The sequence below is a fragment of the Eriocheir sinensis genome, chromosome 35, assembly GCF_024679095.1.
Source record: "Eriocheir sinensis breed Jianghai 21 chromosome 35, ASM2467909v1, whole genome shotgun sequence".
Classification (NCBI taxonomy): Eukaryota; Metazoa; Arthropoda; class Malacostraca; order Decapoda; family Varunidae; genus Eriocheir; species Eriocheir sinensis.
The window spans coordinates 6938949-6960698 of record NC_066543.1 but is presented as its reverse complement, the minus strand read 5'-3'; the positions used below and the strand labels follow the sequence as shown (position 1 = coordinate 6960698).

The following is a 21750-nucleotide window of genomic DNA, read 5'->3' as shown; positions in this document are numbered from 1 at the left end:
TTATGGAAAAAAAACATCCATGCATTAACCCCTTGACTGCAGATTTCCTACAAGAAGACATCTTCAAGCTACAGGACTGGAGCAAAAAGTGGCTGCTACAATTCAGTGAAGAAAAATGTAAAGTCATGCACCTTGGGATGGGAAATTCAGCATACCAATACAAAATGGGAAACACTCCACTACCCACCACAGAGGCAGAGAAAGACCTGGGAGTATATGTTACCAGGCTACCAGTGAAAGCCAAATCCGTGCCATGTGCAGTGGACAGGTAAAAGTACCACTTCTAGCCATGCCCTCACCATCAATGTTCTTGGTGTCACAGTCTGCAGTGATGATGTTCCCCAGCACCAACATCCCTACTGGGGGGGCCTTCAGGCTAGGCTGGCTGCGAATGTTGTGTCCTGAAGCACCACATTTCACCACTGTGTACATGCCAGCTCCCCCAACAGTCCCATCGGCCCCTTCCACCCCTGGCATGGATGTCTCTCGCCGTGAGCTGCCAGTGCGACGTCGACTGATAGTATCTGTTATCACCTATGAAAGGATAGAGGGGAGTTTTATATGCATTATGCTTTATGAAGAAAAAGATTAAACAAGATTTTTCCAAAGCAAAATAACATAACAGAAAAAAGGCTTACTTCCCCTTACTTTCTCTTTCTGGAATTCACTATCCAATGACTATGTATCTCAAATAATAATGTCTCCCTCCAAAAAGATAATATAATAAAAAAATCAAATTTCAACCAAAAGTAAACAAATGAAATGTGAAATCAAAGACAGATATCTACTACTTTCATGTTACTCCTTTGACCACTACCTGATCAAGTATGGTCTTGGGGTGGTCAAGTGGCACCAGTAAAGTCTTGCCAAGGTGCTGGTTGTACTGGAGACACCAGGCCTCAGAGTGGGATGTGATGCAGTACTGCCGCATGCTTTCAGGGCTCAGTCGCAGCCACACCCCATCACTGTTGTGGACCTAAAGAATAGGAAGAAATTAAGGAAAAAAGGTAATGAAGAGTGAAGGAATGAAGGAAAAGAAAAAATGTGTGAAGAGGAAGAATTTGCAAAGATAAAGAAACATAATGTGATATATGTCTCCTGGATAGAAAATCTGTTGAATGAATGTCCTTCGAACTTAGCACTTAAACAGAGAATCTATATGTGACAAACTACAAGAGGTTCACTACCGTAGCTCCTCACCTCATCCACGAAGGCAATGGTGCCATTCACGTGCACTGTCCCAACTTGCTCACTCTGTAGAGAAGGGTGGGTACGAATGCGCAGGCCAGCACTATTCTGCAAGACGAACTTACGGAGACGAGATGGTTGCTGGGAAGATCGGCGCACAGTACTTTGAACAGGTGGCGTCACTCCTTGAGGTGGTTCTTTCACCTCCATTTTATAAGTCTGGAGAAGATAATGGTGAACTATAAGTAATAATCATTATACAGTCAAACCTTATTTTTCGTATGCCCTAGTATTCATATGATTTGGTTTTCAATGAGTTTTTTTTGTCGAAATTTTGTCCCAGTTTTCGTACGTCCGCTCGGTTTTCGAGCAGTTGAAAATGGTCCATACCAAACTCGTCCGCCTGCCCACGTGACTCAGGCACCCATTTCTCGGAATCAAGCGCCCACACAAAGCATCCCATGCGTTCGTGACTCACAGCCATATGCTCGTCTCCCAACATCATCTTCGAAGGAAAACTTAGCATTTCCAAGGTATCTCCAGACCTCCCTTGAACCTTTCCCTTGGGACATAATTAGGAATTACATTGTCATTTATGCACGATGAAGTACTAGTATATTCTCATTGGCATAAAATACGTGAATTTCAGTCCACCTTGACCCGAATACGAGAAAAAAAATTACAGATACAAACACGTTTATAAGACTTTGGTTTTCAAGTGATAGGGAAGTAACCCCACACAGTGCCTTGATACATGAAGTGCTTATGGAGGGGGATTCCTTTTCCAAACAATAACTTCTCCTCCCTCTTCCCTCCTCGCCGTCTTTCACACGCCAACAAGAGTCTTCAGTAAAGGTAAAAGTGATGTTAAATGTTTATTTATCCATTTCATTAGTCATTTATATTTATTTCTCATTGTTTTATGTATGTAAAACTATAGTTATTCTCTATGATTGTATTTTTTGTTAATATTTATGGGTGTCTGGAACGGATTAATTGGCTTTACATTATTTCTTATGGGAAATATTGCTTCAGTTTTCGTACATTCGGTTTTCGTCAGACTTTTTTGAATGGTTAACCACGAAAACCGAGGTTCCACTGTACTACATTATGCTACAAAAATGCCTGTTTATCAAATTAAAACAAAGCCAATTTTCTTTATGCTTGTAGGTCTACTTTTTCCTACCTATCCATCTATAATTATCATGTCCCACCATTCCTTTGACACAAAATACCCTATTTGTCTTCTTTGTTTACACAAAATTGAGGCAGAATATTAATTACATCAACTGAAAATACAATAAAACCAATCAAACTGGGTACATACTATAATTAAGAAAAACATGCACACACATACAAAGAAGTCGGGGCTGCAATCCCTAAATGAAAAAGGGGAGGTGATATGACTGCAGTGTTCATGATGATGAAGAGTAGTCAGGAAATGAAATTAAAAAAAATACCTAGATCATATTTAAACCATCTGGCAACAAGTTGGAACCTCACCTCTTCAAGCTGATAGCTATCAATGGTTACATGAAGGGAGTACCAGCCAGTGGCACCCGGGGTCCAATTGCAGGAGTAAGTGCCATCATTATTACTGCGCACTAACATATTTTCGGTGGGTCGCCGCATGGCAGGAGACATATAACGAAGTTCCTCAAAGGAGTAATTTTCATAGGCCTGTTAAAAAATGTATATAGAATACTTGTAAAAATGGGTTGTTAGGGTGAGATGTCTGACATGAAAACACATACATGTATTAAATGACGGTCATTGGCAAAAGAACAAATAATAAATTCAGATGATGCTTTTAACCCCTTCCACACTGAAGTACTATCAAGGCTTGCAGGATTTATCTTCAGGCTTTACCATATGTCATATTCAAACTGTTAATTGCTAGGGATTTATTGTCAAAAAAAGTTTTTCGCCCTGTGATATTCTCCCAGGAACCCTGGACAAAGCACTACATAGTATGTCCTGAGATATTCTTCCAGACACCCAGGACAATACATAATGGGGCACAAGGAGTTGATTTATTCAAATTATTTGAAACCGTAGGGGAGAGGTCAAGAGGCAGAAGCATAGTATGGGGTGGTTTCCTGTCCGAGTCATACTGATGGCTGAACACTGTAGACTGCTGTCAATCTGACAATCACATATATGTTATTCAACAACCTTACCTATGACAACAATCTGGATATATGGAGTACAGGAGGGGTGGACAACAAATATGAGGTTTGATTCTGGGCTGGGGCAGTTAGGACCTAGCTTATCCAGCTGTTCATCCTCCCTTTGGGGCTGGTTGATATATGGTTACCTGAGAAAAACTGTGGTAACTTGTATGTCACACTAACTCTGTGTACCTAGGTAATGGGTTCTTACCCATCACAGGCTCAAGAGCTGAAGTGATGGAGATGAGTGCTGATGCAAGGCACAGCTACAGTGAGTCTCTAATTCTACTTTTATGTTATAATCCAAAAGCATGGGAAATACCTTAACAAAATGTTTGACAGTTTTCATGTTAGTAATGGAATACTTGAACATGTCAGGTTCCCATCATAAACAATTAATTATTGATCATTATGGTGTATCTATATATGATAAAGCCTGGTATATTTACATATAAATAAGACATAATGAAATCTCTGAAAAAAGGGAGGAAAGCACTTGCCAGCATAAACATGATCTCACACACAACAGTTACCCCAACTGACCTTGATCATAGTGATTGCACAGTAACACATCTTGTCCTTGATTGAAACTTGGTAGGGAACATCAAGGGAGGGCTGTGGGTGGCCCCCAAAAGTCATGTTGTCAGGCACATGCTGGCTCACTCTCCTTGGCTTTCCCTGGCTACCTTCCTCACCTGTGGTCACAGGCACAGCCACAACCTCCACCTGCAGGAGGTTGATACAATGTATTAATTAAAAATCTTACAATAACTTTAAATTTCAAATTTGGCTTTATCAATTGACCCTTTGGAGATTATATTAGGCTGCCCTATTAAGCTAGAAAGATTACTAATAATAAATAAAAGATAATTATGTGACTTTATAATAATATTTACCTCTAGATTTCTACTAAAGCTAGAGGATTGTCAAAGACTCACCTTGAGGGAGGGTACATGGACCATTTCATTGTACTGGTCTCGAGTAATGATTGTGACAATGGCAGGCCAGCCAGCACGCATGTCATCCCGGCTGTACAGCACCTCACAGGCCCGCACATCGACATATGAGTCTGGCTGCAGCCACCGTGCCAGCCGGCCACCACTAGTGCCACCAGCACAAGACACAAAATCGCGCAGGAACAGCCGTTCATTGGAGTGGCAACTGTGGATAAAACTCCTGCTATAGAGCATTTTTAAAAAAGAAAAAGCCTTTGAATGGTAATGAAAATATTCTTTTGCCAACTTTCTCTCAAGGAACAAATTAAATGACTGATTTTAATTGATGAAGTCTGTCAGACAAATTCAGAACAGAGAGTTTGATGGGAAGGAGAATTCCTTAAATTATTCCAGTAAAAGACTTGTATAAATATTCTAAAGAGCCAAATGGCATAGAATGCCTTTACGAGTTATAAGATAAAATCTCTCTTTATCACATAGAAGATAGGTATATATACATATTTATGCATTACTTATAGTATAGTATTTCACCATCCAGAGTAGGCTAAAAACCCAAAGGCAGAGCTAAACAGTTCCTTTTCCCTTATACCTCCTGTACAGTGGTGTGAGAACAAGCTGGATGAAGTATATAACCTTTGTTAAGACATCATACTGTATCTTTGTGGTGCATTTAAGCAATACAAAAACTTGTTTTTGTATGAGAGAGAGAGAGAGAGAGAGAGAGAGAGAGAGAGAGAGAGAGAGAGAGAGAGAGAGAGAGAGAGAGAGAGAGAGAGAGAGAGAGGAGAGGAGAGGAGAGGAGAGAGAGAGAGAGAGAGAGAGAGAGAGAGAGAGAGAGAGAGAGAGAGAGAGAGAGAGAGAGAGAGAGAGATACACAAGCACTATAAACAACTAAGGAAGGCCTCAAGGTATAAAGGAAACTTAGACTATTTTGTGGGGATGATAAATGCACAAAGACAGGACGTAGAAGTAGTACGTACATCCTTGACCGTTTCTACGCCTGGTCCAGGATGTAAACCCAACCAACCAGGATTTTACAGTTACACAAAGGTTCACACACAAAAAAGTAAAAACATCATTTTTAGCCTTCAGTTAAGTATTATTCAATAAATTTAAAGTATGAGAAAAACTAATATGAATCTGTTTTAAGTGATGGTCCATTTATTATCTCCAAGTGAGAGGCTCTTTCTTCTGGCCTTCAGAGGAAGGATGTTCTTGGTGTTGTAAGACAAAACGTTATCAAACAAAAGGAAGGGCTGGGTTAGCGGCACAAATACAGTTGACTCCTTTGTCCTGGGAATCCCCAAAGTGGATTTTTTTGTTTCTATTATTTGTTTATACATATATTTTCTATGAGCAAACACTAGCATTCTTTTTTTATAACCAAAAATACCTCGATGAGACAAGACATCTCTTTCCATAGAATCTAACATAACCAAAGTTAATTAACTCACACCTGTGTGTTAATGACCCACTTCAATGGATATTCAGTGTCGATATTTTATTCATTAAAACCTTGCTATTTTTCATTTAATACTTTACATTTTCATGCTTCATATAATATTACATCCCATATCTAACAAGATATACTAATATAAAGATTAAAGGCAACTACAATTAAAGTGAAATGTACACAAAGAGCTCCAAGAGGGAGGTGATGTCATTTCCTCTCCTACAGAAGGCTTTGGATGAAAAGAAAGGAAGATTTCCTGTGTTCACACAGGAACCTGTCATGTGGTGAGCAGTCTAACGTCACATGGTGCACTTAATGGAAGATCTTGAAAGACTGTGCTTCTCTAAGACCACTGTGAAAGATTCTCAGTCCAAAAACCATTTGTGTATATTACTTAAAAGTGATATGTTGAACTAAAAGACCATGGAAAAAATTATGCTAATTCTGTGTTGGTGGTGGTTGGGGCAGTGCTTGTGCCATGACCCTATGCCTTCTGGAGTCAGAACAAACCCTCCCGTGTCTTCAACTCGGCACAAAGTCACAGGACAGTGGCTTCCCTCCCTGAGCACTACACTGATAGGAGGAAGCGAATCATCAAGAAATACTTCTCAGCCAGTCCCCGGCATAAGTGAGAATACCTACCATAACAAAGAAAACATTCCTCCTAGTACCCTTCCTGTGAATAAGAGTGAAAAGGTGGACAATTCAAGTGAACATATGACCCCTTCAGTTAGGCCTCCATTGAACACCAACATTGATGATCATGAAAATGCTAGAACAAACACCTCTTCTAGTACTGATGCCACCACAGACAGCCAAAGCAGTCTACCAGAAGTCCTGCATTCAAATCATGAGATTCACACACATGCTCATGATCACAATCCAGTTTATGAGGTTGATCACCTTCCAGTCCCAGAAAGCTCTACAACAGGTGAGGAAATTAAAGGTTTGTTGCATATATGAAAAAGAAGATACATATTCTGAAGATTTCTGGTGATAATTTTCCTTTAGAAAATGACCATGTGTCTTATTATACTCCTTTCCCAGCATTAAAGTAGGAATATTAGTAGAGTCAGGGCACTCGGATGATCAGATGGAGAGATAAAATTAAAAGTATTTGCCAAACAGAGAGAGGTGGAGAATGCTGGGAAAGGACTTTGTCATACAATCGATCCCTCCCAGCAGTGGCTGGTTCCCTAGCAGAGTTAGTAAAGATGTTTCTGATTGGCTGTTGGTGGGCAGGATGTCTGATGTCTTTGCCACTGAACATAATCATGCAGGTTCAGAAAATATTAATACTTCTTTACTTAGCTCATTTGTTACACAAGAAGGTCAAATTTTGTTGACATCATTAGATTGCTCAGAATGATGTAATTTTCCAAACTCGATAGGGTAAAAAATAAAGTGCTTTTGGTAAGTATGTCAGAGAATAACATTTCATATTTATATCTCTTTTTACAAACTCTTCCTTGCCTCCTCTTATATCGCACTTTATCTATAATTCAAAAGTACCATCGTATTCAGAATGACTTTACGTATGAGAATATATGTTTTATTTTATAACTGATTCCATAATTGCTGCAAATATCAATAATAAGTAAAAGGTGGTTATAATATTTTACGTTATTTTTTTAATTCTACGTACTCACCCGAATTACTTTATTTATTTTTTTCTACTGAGTTTTGAAAACTGTGTTACAGTTATACAATCACTGTTTAAGCCAACAAAATTTCCCTATCTAGTATGACAGATGAGCTATGTAAAGAAATATGAATATTTTCTGAGCCTAGGCTAGCGTGTTGGGCACCAGAGACGTCAGACACCCTGTCCGCCAACAGCCAATCAGCAGCGTCCTTATTTACTTCGCTAGGAGCTAGAGAGTTAGCTTAAATTAATGGACCATAGTAATGGAAAAAAGTGATGATGATGGTGCTAATTTGTAATGCCACAGCTTGCCACTGTCACTGCTTCAACAAGCTTTTTCTTCTTCAGTCTCATCTAGTAGTCAATGGTCACATCACTCTAACCACTGTTTTCTGATAAATTTAATTTCATATTTTTTTCACAAGCTACTCTTGTCACTTTCTTTTTTTCCAATCAATTTAATTCCATTTTTTTATAACAATCAGCACATTCCTACAATCACTTCCCTGTTCTAGGAGGTGGACGTGACGGGCGGGTCACCACACCCTCCAAAGATCTGTGTTCCAACTGTCTCTGTGACACCACAAAGGAGAATGTGTTTTGCAAACATGACCATGTTGACCATGTAAGTAATATTTAGTAAACTGAGTGAAATTTCATTTAGTGCTGACAAAGTTGTATGGTAATAACGTGGCTATTTTCAGGAACTGGGGACAAAATATGATTGAAGTTTGAGTAATGTGTTGTATGTCATGTTTTACAGAAAACATTCCTCCTCCAACTAAAAATATCCAATTCATTGAGATCCCCTCTCCAAAAACATGTTCCTCATGGACACAGTGATGATAATAATTATTATTAAAATAATAATAATGATGACAAAAGTAATACTGCTAATACAGCAATATGAAACTGAACTTTCATAACAAATCCCCTTTTTCATATTGTAAAACAAATTTTCTTTCCAGAATGGCATTCACCACCTGACTCTGAATCGCCAAACCATTCCACCCTCAGCTAAAACACTGCATATTGTTGGCTTTGAGAAAGTGGTCGTTGTAAGCAACACCTTCTCCAGGGAAAATCTTGAGCTGCGCAGCATTCACTTTGAAAACATAGAGTTGATGGAGCTTCATACTAAATCCCTGCACTTCAGTCCCATTGCAGAGTGAGTTCAACTTATTCTAAAAAAAAAAAAAAAAAAAAAAAAAAGTAACCAGTTCATTCTGACATGGCTATTTTTTTTCTCTCCTTGAGGTATGAAGTTGTTATTTTCACTTGTTCAAATATCAGGTTTCATAATATGAGCTAAGGACAATGGGAACTGAAACTAAGAAATAACATATAGCAAATGAATCAGAAAGAAAAGATACAGGAATTTTGTTTGCCCTTTGGGGGTCAAATAAAATCAGGCATCCCTTAAGTTGTAAGACAACTAGACTTACTGACTTGCCTGATGGGCGAGCCTCACATAACACACTTTGCGAGTGGGGTACCTCTTTGGCCAACTGGTTAAGGAGTGGCTCTCCTGTCTCGCTGGTCGCGGGTTCGATCCCCGGCGCCGGCAAAACCTTTCCTTGTCTGGATTAATTTCTTGTGTATTTCGTTACATGCAGTGGTCGTGTGGGAGTGTAGTAAAGAGGAAATTCTGGCGTTTCACTAACTGCCTGACTATGGAAGACAAAATAACAAAGTCACTACAAGACAAGTGACAAGAGCATCATTACATTCCTGATAACTTTCCTTTTCCCTTTTCCTTCCTATTCTTATTTTTGCACAATTTTCATGATTTGGAATTCCAGTTGTAGGAGCTCAATAGTTTCATTATCTATTTTGGCCAAATTAAATTTAGTACTGGAGTGGTTTCTCTGAATGTTTCACAAAACATTTATAAAAGTTTGGAGGTGCTCTGAAGTCATGCCCCTTCATAACCCAATCCTACATTCAGTATGGAAGATAGGCCAACCATTAAGATATCAAGAGTGTGAGCCATATACCATAAGAAATTATCATTAGCCTATTAGCATTAGTATTTTACATGAGTAAATGAAAATATTAGCCAGTATATAAGGATAATGTCTAATAGTCACACTAAACATACTACCTCCACAGGCTAAACATGGAGGTGGCAGTCATATTTACAAACTGCAGCATCCCCAAAATGCCCCAGCATACGTTCACTCAGCTAACCAGAAGTGAGGACACAAGGCTGGACACAAAGCTTGAGAAGACAAGGTTCATGAGTCTAAAGATTGACAGGTGAGTTGTCCATGTAGTGCATACAAGTGCAAGATTAGTCACTGGTGTTTGGAGAACATAATCAATACCTGAACTATAGGATTCATTACTGGATTTGGAGAACATAATCAATATCTGAACAATAGGATTCATTACTGGATAAAGTTATTTAATTTGTATGATTAAGATACACATATAGTTAATTTCTAAGTAAGCAGAAAACAATGGTGATAAAAGCACGCAACTACAGACATTCCTCGCTATAAAATTTGGTTACTTTCCTGTAATAAATACTGCGAAGTTATCAATCACATACTGACAGCATTACAACATGGAGTAGGGAATGTTCCCCTTTGTGTGGCATAATGGTTATGTGAATGTACTGATTGTACCACCATTCTCTGGCACAGTGATCATGTGATTGCACTACTAATCACAGGCAGATAATATAAGTGGTCATATGGGAACGTGGGTAGATTTTTGGCAGGAAAAGTTCAAAATTATAAAAGCAATCATTCATTCATAGATTAAGAACATAAGACCACAGGGAGACTGCAAGAGGCCGAGTGGCCTACACAGGGCAGCTCCAGAATCCTCCCCTAATAGAGTCCCTAAATAGAGTCTGAGGATGACCTCTGCACTTTTGTTGGTTACCGTCCTGTTAATAAAGCCTAATACCCTGTTAGCCCTATTCCTCGCACTAATACATTGCTTCCTTAGTTTTAGGACAGAGTTCACTAACACTCCCAAATCCCTTTCACACTCTGATCTGCCTATTGCTGTGGAGTCTAAACTATACCCGTGTAATGGGTTGCGTGACTACCTGCAGAAGTTTAAGTTTTGAGACTGCTTGATGAATAATAAGGGATCAATGATAAATTTCTAACAAAATTTCTGTAACTTTGCGTCAAGAATGGCAGAAAAAATATCTGCATGATACTTTTCCATTTTTTGATGAAAGTTAGTCATGATTTTTTCCTGTTAAGAGGGATAACAATAACATTAAAATGTCTTATTGTTCTTACAGATGCATAATTGAAGAGATACACAGCTATGCACTCTACAATGCCAGAGTGATTTATTTTCACATGGTCGGGACAAAGGTAGGAAAGCCAAAGCACATGCACATACCTTTCCTTTTATGGCACTAAATTTTAGTAACAATTGCTGCAGCAGATTTGCATTTTTACATGAGGGAACATAGGAACATTTCATAAGTGAAAGAGGGCCATTCTATCATCACATCATTCTTTCCATTTCCAGTTTGCAGGTATTTTATAACATAACCATCACAAGCTATTGAAGTTCACTTCAGACTGACATACACATGTAAAAAAGCTTGTAACAGCATTTTCATCTATCAAACAGGAAACTGTATTTGTTCTGAGTGCTCTGAATAAACTCAGTGGAAAAAAAATGTAAAGTAATACTATACAGACAGTAAATGTGTAATTCAGCACTGCCAGTAATCTTAATCTGGAACCATATGCTCAACATTTTACTTGTAGTAACTGGAATGGCTCATAACGGAGGTTGCAATATTTCAACGTTTTAAAAATATTTCCAGCCTTCAATGTCATTTAATATGTAAATTAAGAAATGAGCAATGATTGAAATTCATATTAAAATGTTTCCTTACAGGTTAATCTCATGGAGGAGAACAGTGTCCACCTTGATTCCTTTGATGACTGGATCATAGAGAAAAGTCAGCTGCCAAACATGATACATAAGGCAGTGTGTCTTCGAGCCCAAGGCATTGTGGTCTTCTCTCACAACACTTTCATTGGAATTGGAAACAGGTCTTTGAATATCATATCCTCCAACCAGGTTAGTGGAATCAGATTTTTTTTTTTAAAGTTTATGATATAAAACTTAAGTATTGGTGAAATATGACCCTTGATGGACATGATCTGATAATGCCCTTTATAAAGACTAATGAAACATTCCTTTACAGGTCCTGTTTGAGTTCAACAAAGTCTCACATTTGGGGTCAGAAGCACTGCTGGGTATTCAGCCACAAAAAGATTCACGTGCTGCAAACATTGTCTTCCTCAACAACACCATACTCAAGGCTGATGAACGCTCCCTCCTCACTGACAGTCGATATCCTATGCATGAGCGCAAGATCATTAACAACATGTTCAACATTTCTTGTGATTGCCAGGTTATGACAGCCTTTGAGAGCCTACTAGGCATCACCAGCTCGAGTGACTATGAAGATATTAAGATGTTCCAAGTAGTGACACGAAGGTCCTTCTGCAAAGGGATTGGTAGTGTGAAGTCTTATATCAAAGTGCAGGCACACATGACTCACAACTGCACTGTGCCCATAACAATAATAGCAGCTGGCACTGCAGTGGGTGTTGTCATTTTGATTTTGGTGGTGGTTTGTGTAGTTTGTAACTATCGCGTAAGGAAGGCCCGAGAAGAGGCTAACTACCTTGGGGAATGTTGCTTCTCCCAAAGTTTTTCCACACTGCACTCCAACCCCCAACCCCTTATGTCCCCTATATCAGGACTCCCAGGCCAGCCCTGGGATCCCACCTCTCCCCTCCAACCCTGGGTAGTGGCTGTGCCTGAAGTAAAGACATACAAAGAGACGGAGCTCAATGTATCATATGAACACACTGAGCCCATGAATGTCAGTCTTCGGGAGAGCTTCCCTCTTGAGCCAGGGCAAATCCTTGACCTTCAACGGAGGACACAAATGCGGTCATCTTGTCCGTTCAACTGAGTGTGCAATAAATCCACAAGTATTTATATCTTGGACATACATGTGATTTTCAGATACTGAATATTTTGTGGAAAAATACTGGTGAAACATCCTTGATATGAGATGAAGTGCATCAGTATGCTAAACTTGCAACTTTGTAGCTTATCACATTTTATGACATAATTCCATTAACTTGTGTAAACTTCTTGCAAACACAATTTCATTTGATAAGTCATTTTATATGTCAAACACTTGGTTTGGTATATCAAACTCATGAACATCAGTAACACCCACTTTTTTCCCGAGTTTCCTTCCTCTGTTGTTCTAAAATCTCCCTTAGATTTACCATTCATTCCCCAGATTTTTTTTAACAGCCCTGATGATTTTCCTCACTTCCAATTATGTTTTCCTCTAGTTGTTTTGATTTGATAGGAGTTAGGTTAGCATGCCTAGCTACGAATAGGCGTGCCTGGGTTCAAATCCCGGCCTGGCCAGTCAGCGCACAGCCACATTTTCTACACCAATTATTCTTGATTGACGCAGTCCTGTATATCCGTCATCACAGGAAAATCCCTCAAAGTTACCTCCCTCAGATGTAAACACGGGAATGCTGCTGCCATACTCCGCCATGGTAAAGGTTCGGTACAAAGATCACACCACAACCACAATCTATACTCTATTTGACTGAGTCTTTTGACTTGTTTTCATTAATTTTGGATGGGACTGCCACTCATGCACTCATTTCACTTAGGTAATAACAAAGAGACAAGTCTTCTCTTCACAGGTAGATCCAGTATTTTTATTTATTTATAAAATAATGGAAAAGTCATAAAAATAATAAAACTTATTAAAACCTCATGTTATCATCTCCCATGTATCTCATAGTTAAATATACATGCTATTCAAAAATGAAAACAAGCATGACAGGATGGGAAGAAGAGCCATGTGGAAAGTTTAAAAAATGTGGCACAACAGGTTTTCTTTGAAGATAAATAAAGGCTTTTTGTAAAGAGATTGTTGTCTGTGTAAGTAGTACAATAAGCTAGTTTTGGAATTAGTGGGGGACTAGGAAAAGCATGTGTGCTTGTCTCCTTGGCTCTTCATCATACATATGGACGGGCATGTGAAAGAGATAATTAATTGAGAAATACATAAGGTAGAGGTGAAAGGAGGTTATGACTGTTGCAAGAAGAAAGTGTATGACTAGGGAAAACTGTAAACTCTTCTGCAAAGGCAACCTCTTCATAAAAAGTTCCCAGAAGAAAAAGGGCATCAGAGCTATCTTAGAAAAAAGTAAATAATGTTCATCAGAGAAACTATCAGCTAATATACAATACATCTCACATTAGTGACTAGTTTGGAGAATAAAGGTGAAGCCTCAGCTTTAGAGGGAGTGACTCACCCTCAGGAAGTACTACTGACACACTTGACAGAACAGGATTCTGGAAATCCCAGAAAGGACTCTGAAAAGTGTCAGGACCAAAGGAAATTGAACTCTGATAAGGAGTGGTCCTTCCTTTCCCACCTGGCTCAGGCTTTCATTATTTATATACTTGTAGTGAGAAGAGGAGGGACACTTGACTCCCAACATTGCTTAAAAAATCAAAATCTATTGCTAATGGACAATTCTGTTATATAGAATTCTGCTGGTATAAAAAAAGGTGTAGTGTGACAGTGTGCCACAAAGGAAGAGTGACATTTTGTAACACCGGATATCAAAAAATATTCCCTTGAAATATGAACCCATTTTACATGTTCGTTATTTGCATAGCTGTTAGTTATGCCAATACCAGTATTGAATTTAACACCACCAATGCAGCATGCCATGATGTGCCTGACTTCTGCAGCTGCTCTCACGTCTGGGTCACCTGTGACTGCCAAAATGGTGTAGGTCCCACTGATCCTTGTACCACTCTTTTTTTTTTTTGTAAGAGAAAAACAACTCTTCTAAAGTAAATACTTCTCTAAAATTATCTAATTAATCTTGCTTTGGCAGTGTAATGAAATGCCTGTGGTAAATGTTTTATGATTTTTAGTCTATGGGGTTTTCCGCATCTCATTCATTAGTTTAATAAGGTTTCTCCCCTGTTCGAATTATTATGGTAAAGGTCTTGAATTTTATTTAATGCTGGTAAGTAAATATAATTTTCTGGATTTCAGGTAAAAACAACTGGCAACTTATTAGGCAACAAGAGGTTTATCAAAATAAGGAACTGCCAGAAATTAACAGTTCCTCATGGGAGTTTCAAGTCTGGACCCCTGGTAGTTATATTTCAAGACATAAAAAATCTAAGCTTATCCACTGGCAGCTTTCAAGCTGGTAACAATGTACGCATAAACATCACTATTTTGAATTCTACTGTCATGGTATTTCCAAGTCAGATGTTTAGTGTGCCCGAGCCAGGAGGGCGGGTTCCCAATGACTCAATTCAGCCCTCAGGTCTTATATCAGCGACACCCTCCTTGGTGTTCAGTGTTATTAATAGTGATATAAAGAGGGTGGCATCTGGAGCTTTTGCAAATTTTACACTGCGAGAAGTGTACATCATTAGCACAATCATTCGACAAATTGACACGGAGGCCATCAACAACCAGGTGCTGAAAACCATCAATTTCTTCAACAACACATTTATATCCCTGGCCAAACGAGCGGTGGTCCTTCAAAGCTCACTGAGAACCATAGAGCTGATACTTGAGAGAAACAATTTCACAAGTAAGCATACAATTAATTTCAAGCAAATGCTTATTGACAATTTTTACATCCAGGTTCAGTAACCCTTAGAAGTGCTTGATTATCAAAATACCTTACAAAGTAGTCATAGTATTTTCACTGTTCTCAATAAGATTACTATCATTAACATAATCACCAAAGCCTTATTTCCCATAATATACTGGGTGGGATGGAGGTTATTGTAGCTTTGAAAACAGAACCTATCATGACAGTCAGAAAAGTTAGAGTAAAACTAAGACCAATACAACCCTTGCTTAGTTTGAAGCTGTTTGGTTCATTAATAACCATATAATTTTCATAATTTGTACTATGACTGCCCTCCCATGATCTTTCCATACCAGACTCAACAGGCTAGAACTAAGGTATTCCTATAATTATTACTGTCAATTGCTATACAACATATAGGTATTGTTACTTTTCAATCTTAAAGAAAATTCTCACTCTCATGCTACCTTACAGAGTACCTGCAAATACTGAAGAGTCCCTTTCTTATACCAATTTCTGAGTGTCTGCTATACTATTGGTGCTTTAATTTTCTGAGTTTCTTAGCTCTAGTTCACTTCTATTCCTCTTTCTTGCCATAACTAGATCTGTATTAATCTATATGCCTTCATTCTAACAAAAAAAATTACTCTAGCTTAACTCTGAAATCATTGTATAACAGACTCTAACATTCAGGATTTTATCACCTATATTTGCTCCATACATACTGACACATCAAACTTTTAAACCCATATTTTAGAAACTGCTTATTCATGACCTCTGACAGGAACCAGCTATATACTTGTAGGTGCAGACACCTTTCCCTAAAGGCAAAAAATGTTTAATCTTTCTCTTAGGTAGTGTCCCACAATTTCTGGTGGGGACCATCAAAGGAGATGTCTACATGCTCAACAACACCTTTCCCAAGCTAGAGGTCTCACCCTGGCAGCTCAGGGTGGAGGGGGACGTCTTTCTTAAAGGCAATAATTTTAGTTTCCTTCCTCGCCATGGGCTGGATATCACTGTCCAGCATCGCATCAATCTTGTGGAAAATGAGTTCCACCACCTTGGCCCCGAGGCTTTGCTGTACATCAAGCCAGAAGGTGAGGTCACATGAACCTCTACATGGGTTTGATGATTAGTCATTAATTCTTTCACGTTGTTTCTGTAAAGACCTTTTTTATATATACATTCATAAAACTTGTATTGTCCTCCAGTTGTACAATCAACACTGTAACCTTGTTTGGCTTGTAGTTTCATATGCTTCTTCAACTGGTTACTTTAAGGTGTAGATGTATAAAGAACTCTCTGGCAAAATATACATATAAAATTGATGAAACATTATTCTTTCTCTTACAGGAAAGAAAAGTATCTTTTTTATGGAGCGTAACTTGATATACAACCAAGCGCCCAAGTCTCTTTGTCTTAATGAGGAATTTGAACCTAACTCTGTTGTTATCAAGCAGGTCAGGTTCCAACAAAAGTGTACCTGCAACATCACTAACCTCCTTGCTCAAGCACTAGACATTGACAAGCCAACATTGCAGGTAATTGGCCTAATCAAAATCTATTACATATACTCAACTTCCATTGATTATGTATGCCTTCAGAAATTCCATCTCGACAAGACTTTCTTCAAATTTTCATATGTATTTCTCCAGCCATACTTTCCACTACTTTTATCTCTTTATTTTTAATTTCATTGCAGAGTACTTAAGTCTGGTGGTGTTGAAAGTTAAACTTGATTATATTCTCACTTTCTGTAGCCTTGTGTGTACTACACTAGATTCTGATCCAAGAAAGACTGCATATGCATAACAGTGTAATCCTCCTTGATTGTAGGACATATACAACAATGAAGTGCATGAACAATGGTTTAAGAATGGAGAGTGCATGCTCGAACCCCAAGGAGGGATCAGCCACATCTCTATCGATCAGTTTCTCATCCACTCCTGCCTCATACACAACCAGTATACCCTGGAAATCCTACTGTCCATTGCCCTGATTATGGCTGTCATTGCCATCTTGGTTATTTTGGGGTGGAGGAGGATGAAGAACACAGAACCTACTTCCTCCACTGCTGAATACCAATCTTACACTGAGCCCCTTCCACCCACTACAGGTGAGTGTTCCATGGGTGGGTAACTTTTATTGTGTTTGTGTTGCAATACTGTTCTGTTTAGTGAGTGGGTGGGGAGAACAGAATGGAGGATGGTGAGTGAATCTAAAGGCTCAGAGGGATATACGAATGGTAAGATATGGTTTTCAATTTGTACACATTAATTATATCAGAACAAAAACTACTATATAAGATTAAGCTGAGGTGTAAAAATAAACTATTGTCAATATAAAAAATGTTTATCAATCAAAAGTAATTGTTGTGGCTAAGTAAAAATATTAAGTTTATTTTTGTGATATCAGTACTATTTGGAATAGTGAAGGTAAAGTTGGGACACATGCTATAGCCGGGCATGGTGTCTGTGCTCATTTATGTCACCTCAGCCATCAAGTCTGTGGTGGGCAGAAAACTAAGAACCAATAACTCCAGGACACAGGGACATTGTGACATCCTGTGGGGGTTCATCAAGCCCCCTTCCTATACTAAATACCTCCCAGCAAGATCCACTGACTTGCTCAATCTATGAGCTTTGTAGGTGTCCCCTTGACCTGCTCCACTTGGGATTATTTTTTAGAGAAACAACCTGGTGAGCAGTGTCGACTGCTGGGTAGCATGCTACACATCCTTAAAGCTGAAATTGGTGTTCAGAGTGGTGCACATGAATTGGAAGGAAGAATAAAAAGAAAATGCAGTGAAGAAAATTGTGACAGTTGGGGAAATACATAGGAGGTATAGTGTAGTGAAATACATAGTTAAGTATACTATTGTGTGAAGGGAGATGGAGTGTCGAACATATATTTATAATTTTATGGACCATGGCAGTGGTACTTATGTTCCTCGACAATTTGAGAGGAGATAATGTGTTGTGAGGTTGAGATGAGTGAAGAATATTCAAAATGAAGAGGAGGGAAGATGCAACACGGGTTAAATTGTGCATGGATATTAAGGATTGACAGGAGGTAAAGCATGAAGAAATTTGAAATGGTAAGTGTGAGGGCCAGGAAACAACCGCAAAAAAAAGTGATGGGAGTTTGGTGAATGTTCAGCACAGGATGAGGGAAATAAGAATGGGCAAAAGAAAAGACAATCTTAAAGTTAGGGGAAGTTCATTTAGTGTGCATATGAAAATTTAACATCTCTCAGGAAATAGTATCAACTAAAACCCTATGATTAGCCTCAGCATCTTAAGTATAACTGTTTCCAAATTGCAGTTCCGGGATCATTGTTGGTGGTTCAGCCAGACACACGCACATACCAAGAGACTGAGATCCATGTTCTCTTTGACAAGGCCCAAGAGATTAAGGATAATGATGGTGAAGAAGTATATGAGAATGAGGAGGCCAAGGACATCAAAGAAAAGAAGAGGACTCCATCACCTTCTATTAGGCAATCATGTCCTGTTCTCCCTACCCACCAAAACAACCAAAAACATTGTGTAAAATTCATGCAGTGAGAAGATTTAACTTGTTCTTATCAAGGTATTTTCTCAGCTTCTTTAGTGCAAGTCTATAGTGAGGATCCTATCATCTTCTACTAGGCAATTATGTCATGTTTTCTATTGCTGTTCCCCAAAACAAGCCATGAGCAATTAATGAAGTGGCAATATTTAACTTGTCTCAAATAAGGTATTTCCTCAGAGTCCTTATTGGAAGCCTATGATTATAAGAACACTTTTGCACTGACTACAAATTCCCCTAAGACAGGAGACTGCTGAGACAGAAAAAGAATACTAGCTGAATGGGATGCATTAGAATTAAGTGTTTGGTGCTAAATTAAGGTGTGGATTCCAAAGGTTGATATGTGTCTGAAGCTCAATCAGTCAATCCAGAGAGCATCACCACCACTCTATCACCCTTTGAGCAAGTGTGGAATTTCAATTCGTATATGTGTGTGAGTGCGTGCGTGCGTATGTGCATGTGTGTGTGTGTGTATTTACCTATTTGTAGTCTACTGGGCCCGAGCTAAGCTCTAATAGTCCTGCCTCCATATATACATTCATCCAGCCTTTCCTTAATTTGTTGGACACTGCTTGCCTCCACCACCTCTTCCATGTGTTAACACTTCTATGTAGAAAACTATACTTTTTCAAGTCACTCAAACAGGTTCCTTTATTAAATTTCTTTTCCATGTCCTCTCACCTCCTGCATTCTTGCAGTTAAGAAGAGATCATCTCTATCCACCTCATCAAACTTATTTACCAACTTATACAGCATGATAAGATCTCCTCTCAGGAGATGTGTGTGTGTGTGTGTGTGTGTGTGTGTGTGTGTGTGTGTGTGTGTGTATTTACCAAGTTGTATTTACCTAGTTGTGAAATACAGGAAGAGAACTGTACTAGGTTCGTGCTGTCCCGTCTCCATAACGCTTATTATCCAGTTTGGCTTTAAATTTATGAATTGTTTTTACACACACAGTCTCCTCATCAAGTCTGTTCCATGTTGTTATGCTTCTGTATGGAAAACTGTATTTCTTGATGTCTCTCCTACAGTCGCTCTTTTTCAATTTCTTTACACTGCCTCTTGTCACACTTCTGTCATGTACCACTAGGTCTTCCCTGGCCAATTTCTCCAATCCCTCTTGTATCCTGTACAATGCTATTAGGTCCCCTCTCTCTCTTCTTCTCTCAGTGTTGTTAGTCCCAATTTCTCCAGTCTTTCTTCATAAGTATTTTCTCTCAGAGTTTCCAGTAATTTAGTCACTGCTCTTTGTATTCTTTCCAACTTTCTAATTTCTTTCTTCGATCTAGGTGACCACACTAATGCTGCATATTCCAGTCTTGGACGTATCATCGATGTTATTAGTTTCTTCACCATTTCTTCATCTAAATATGTAAATGTTGCTTTTATGTTTCTAAGAAGATTGTATGTTTCCCCAGTTATCTGGTCTATATGTTTTCCAAAGGATAACTTGTCTGTTATGATCGCTCCCAGATCTTTTTCTTCATATTTTTCATGATTTTTTCATTACTCAGAGAGTAGTTCCCCGATATTCGTCTACTGCTCTTACCAAACTCCATCATGCTACACTTCTCTGTATTGAATGTCATTTCCCATTTGCATGACCATTTGCTTATTTTATCGAGATCTTGGCTCAGGGCTACACAGTCTTCTTCATTAGCCACCCTCCTCATTATTTTAGCATCATCAGCAAACATATTCATATAGCTTGTCACCCCTTCTGTCATGTCATTAATATGACACGACAGAAGGGGTGACAAGCTATATGTGTGCGTGTGTGTGTGTGTAAATGGTGATGTGGGTTAGTTCACTTGATGAATTTTTCTCTTTTGACTCAAGGATTTTTTTTTCTTACTTAGATTAACTCAACTTTGCTTGGAATAATGAATAGGGTAAGCAATCATATAAATAAGTGTGCAAGACATCTTAAATGTAAAAACAATAAAACACATGTAATTATAGGTGTGAATGCTTTCCTTCCTATTTTAAAAAAAATAGCTGTAAAATAACAATAGAGGAAAATAAAATATCACAGATGACACCTTGAGCTACGATGACCCAGGCGAAGACTTTGAAAAATAAAGGAAAAAAAGGAAGGAGTAAATGTGTGTTGGAGGAATATTCTATGAAAAGTATACCCAGTGCTAATTTGTCTTCTGAAACAGAACAAAAGAACGGGCAAGACATCTCTAAAACAAATTCATAATAATAATAATAATAATAATAATAATAAAAAAATGTTATATGAAAGATAAGCCCTCATAAACACTGAGAATCACAGAAATGAACTCAAACTAAAGAAGGAACTATGACCCACGAGGAGCGAACAGCACTCAAAAAAAAAAAGGAATCGGAACCCTTCAGAAGGGATTAAGAAACACCATGTGGGACCAAGCCCTATAGCCACCACAATAAAAAGTCTTGCAACACACATTTTGTCTCCCATTTTCTGTGATATTCTAAAATTCACAGGAAAATCAAATTAATGACTTGTATTTTGTACTATACCTAATACTTGATGGTTCATCCTTTGTTTTGTTAACTATTAGCAGCCATATAAGCATGGGATTAGAAAATTTCTTGAAATAGTCAACACTCATGTCCTGGGTCCTTGTTCTCTTGAACAGATGCAATGAGATTTGTTACTGATGATGGATCCTGTGAATCAAGCTTTTGTTTCGTGTGCAACTGCTCTGGGGTCCAGTTTTAGTATTTATAGGCAAAGGTAAGATGAATTTTATGCATTTTTATGTTAAATGATATTCTGTGAAATGTTTTCCAAGATATCAGGATGATTCATTGTAATTCTGTTGCTGTTGTTGGGTATCTTGATTATATCTTCTGATAAGAACATCGGTAGCCCTTGATGTCTTTGGGCATCCACAGTGGGATATTGAAAGGGGTTACATTGGAGGGAGGGATAGCATATGCATCTGCTTCCAACAGCTGCTCAGATAGCACTGCAAGAAGACAGCTGCCTCAGGGAACACTTAAGAGTAGGAGCGTTTCCTGATGACAGAAGCTGAAAGTAAACAACTCTAGGGATGGAGAATGCTGACATTTATCCAATGCTCTGACCCTTGCTCAGTGGAGTAAA

At 38.5% G+C, this 21750-nt stretch overlaps 3 protein-coding genes across 4 annotated transcripts in view; 2 read left to right on the top strand and 1 right to left on the bottom strand.

The window, feature by feature from the left end:
- The window catches only part of LOC127007549 (E3 ubiquitin-protein ligase MYCBP2-like), an 87723-nt gene that overhangs the window by 29435 nt on the left and 36538 nt on the right, over positions 1-21750 (bottom strand). Inside the window, exons 43-48 of the mRNA XM_050878719.1 lie at positions 4298-4520; positions 3903-4085; positions 2692-2868; positions 1201-1407; positions 818-976; positions 300-534 (exon numbers count right to left, since the gene is read on the bottom strand). Coding sequence (XP_050734676.1) covers positions 300-534; positions 818-976; positions 1201-1407; positions 2692-2868; positions 3903-4085; positions 4298-4520 — 1184 coding nt within the window. The remainder of the gene's footprint in view (positions 1-299; positions 535-817; positions 977-1200; positions 1408-2691; positions 2869-3902; positions 4086-4297; positions 4521-21750) is intronic.
- On the top strand, positions 5951-14254 carry LOC127007325 (uncharacterized). The gene is made up of 7 exons (XM_050878136.1): positions 5951-6699; positions 7929-8038; positions 8382-8581; positions 9526-9672; positions 10679-10754; positions 11293-11478; positions 11606-14254. Exons 1-7 carry the CDS (start codon positions 6192-6194, stop codon positions 12383-12385), a joined length of 2007 nt encoding a protein of 668 aa, XP_050734093.1. The 5' UTR covers positions 5951-6191; the 3' UTR covers positions 12386-14254.
- LOC127007327 (uncharacterized) lies at positions 14102-20614 on the top strand. Of its 2 annotated transcripts, XM_050878137.1 has the most exons (6): positions 14102-14251; positions 14525-15077; positions 15935-16180; positions 16437-16624; positions 16920-17199; positions 18408-20614. In XM_050878137.1, the coding sequence occupies exons 1-6, from the start codon at positions 14102-14104 to the stop codon at positions 18647-18649; spliced, it is 1659 nt and encodes a 552-aa protein (XP_050734094.1). In that variant the 3' UTR covers positions 18650-20614. The 2 variants fall into 2 exon arrangements, with proteins under 2 accessions (XP_050734094.1, XP_050734095.1); XM_050878138.1 differs by lacking the exon at positions 14525-15077 and having other exon boundaries at positions 14109-14251; positions 15939-16180.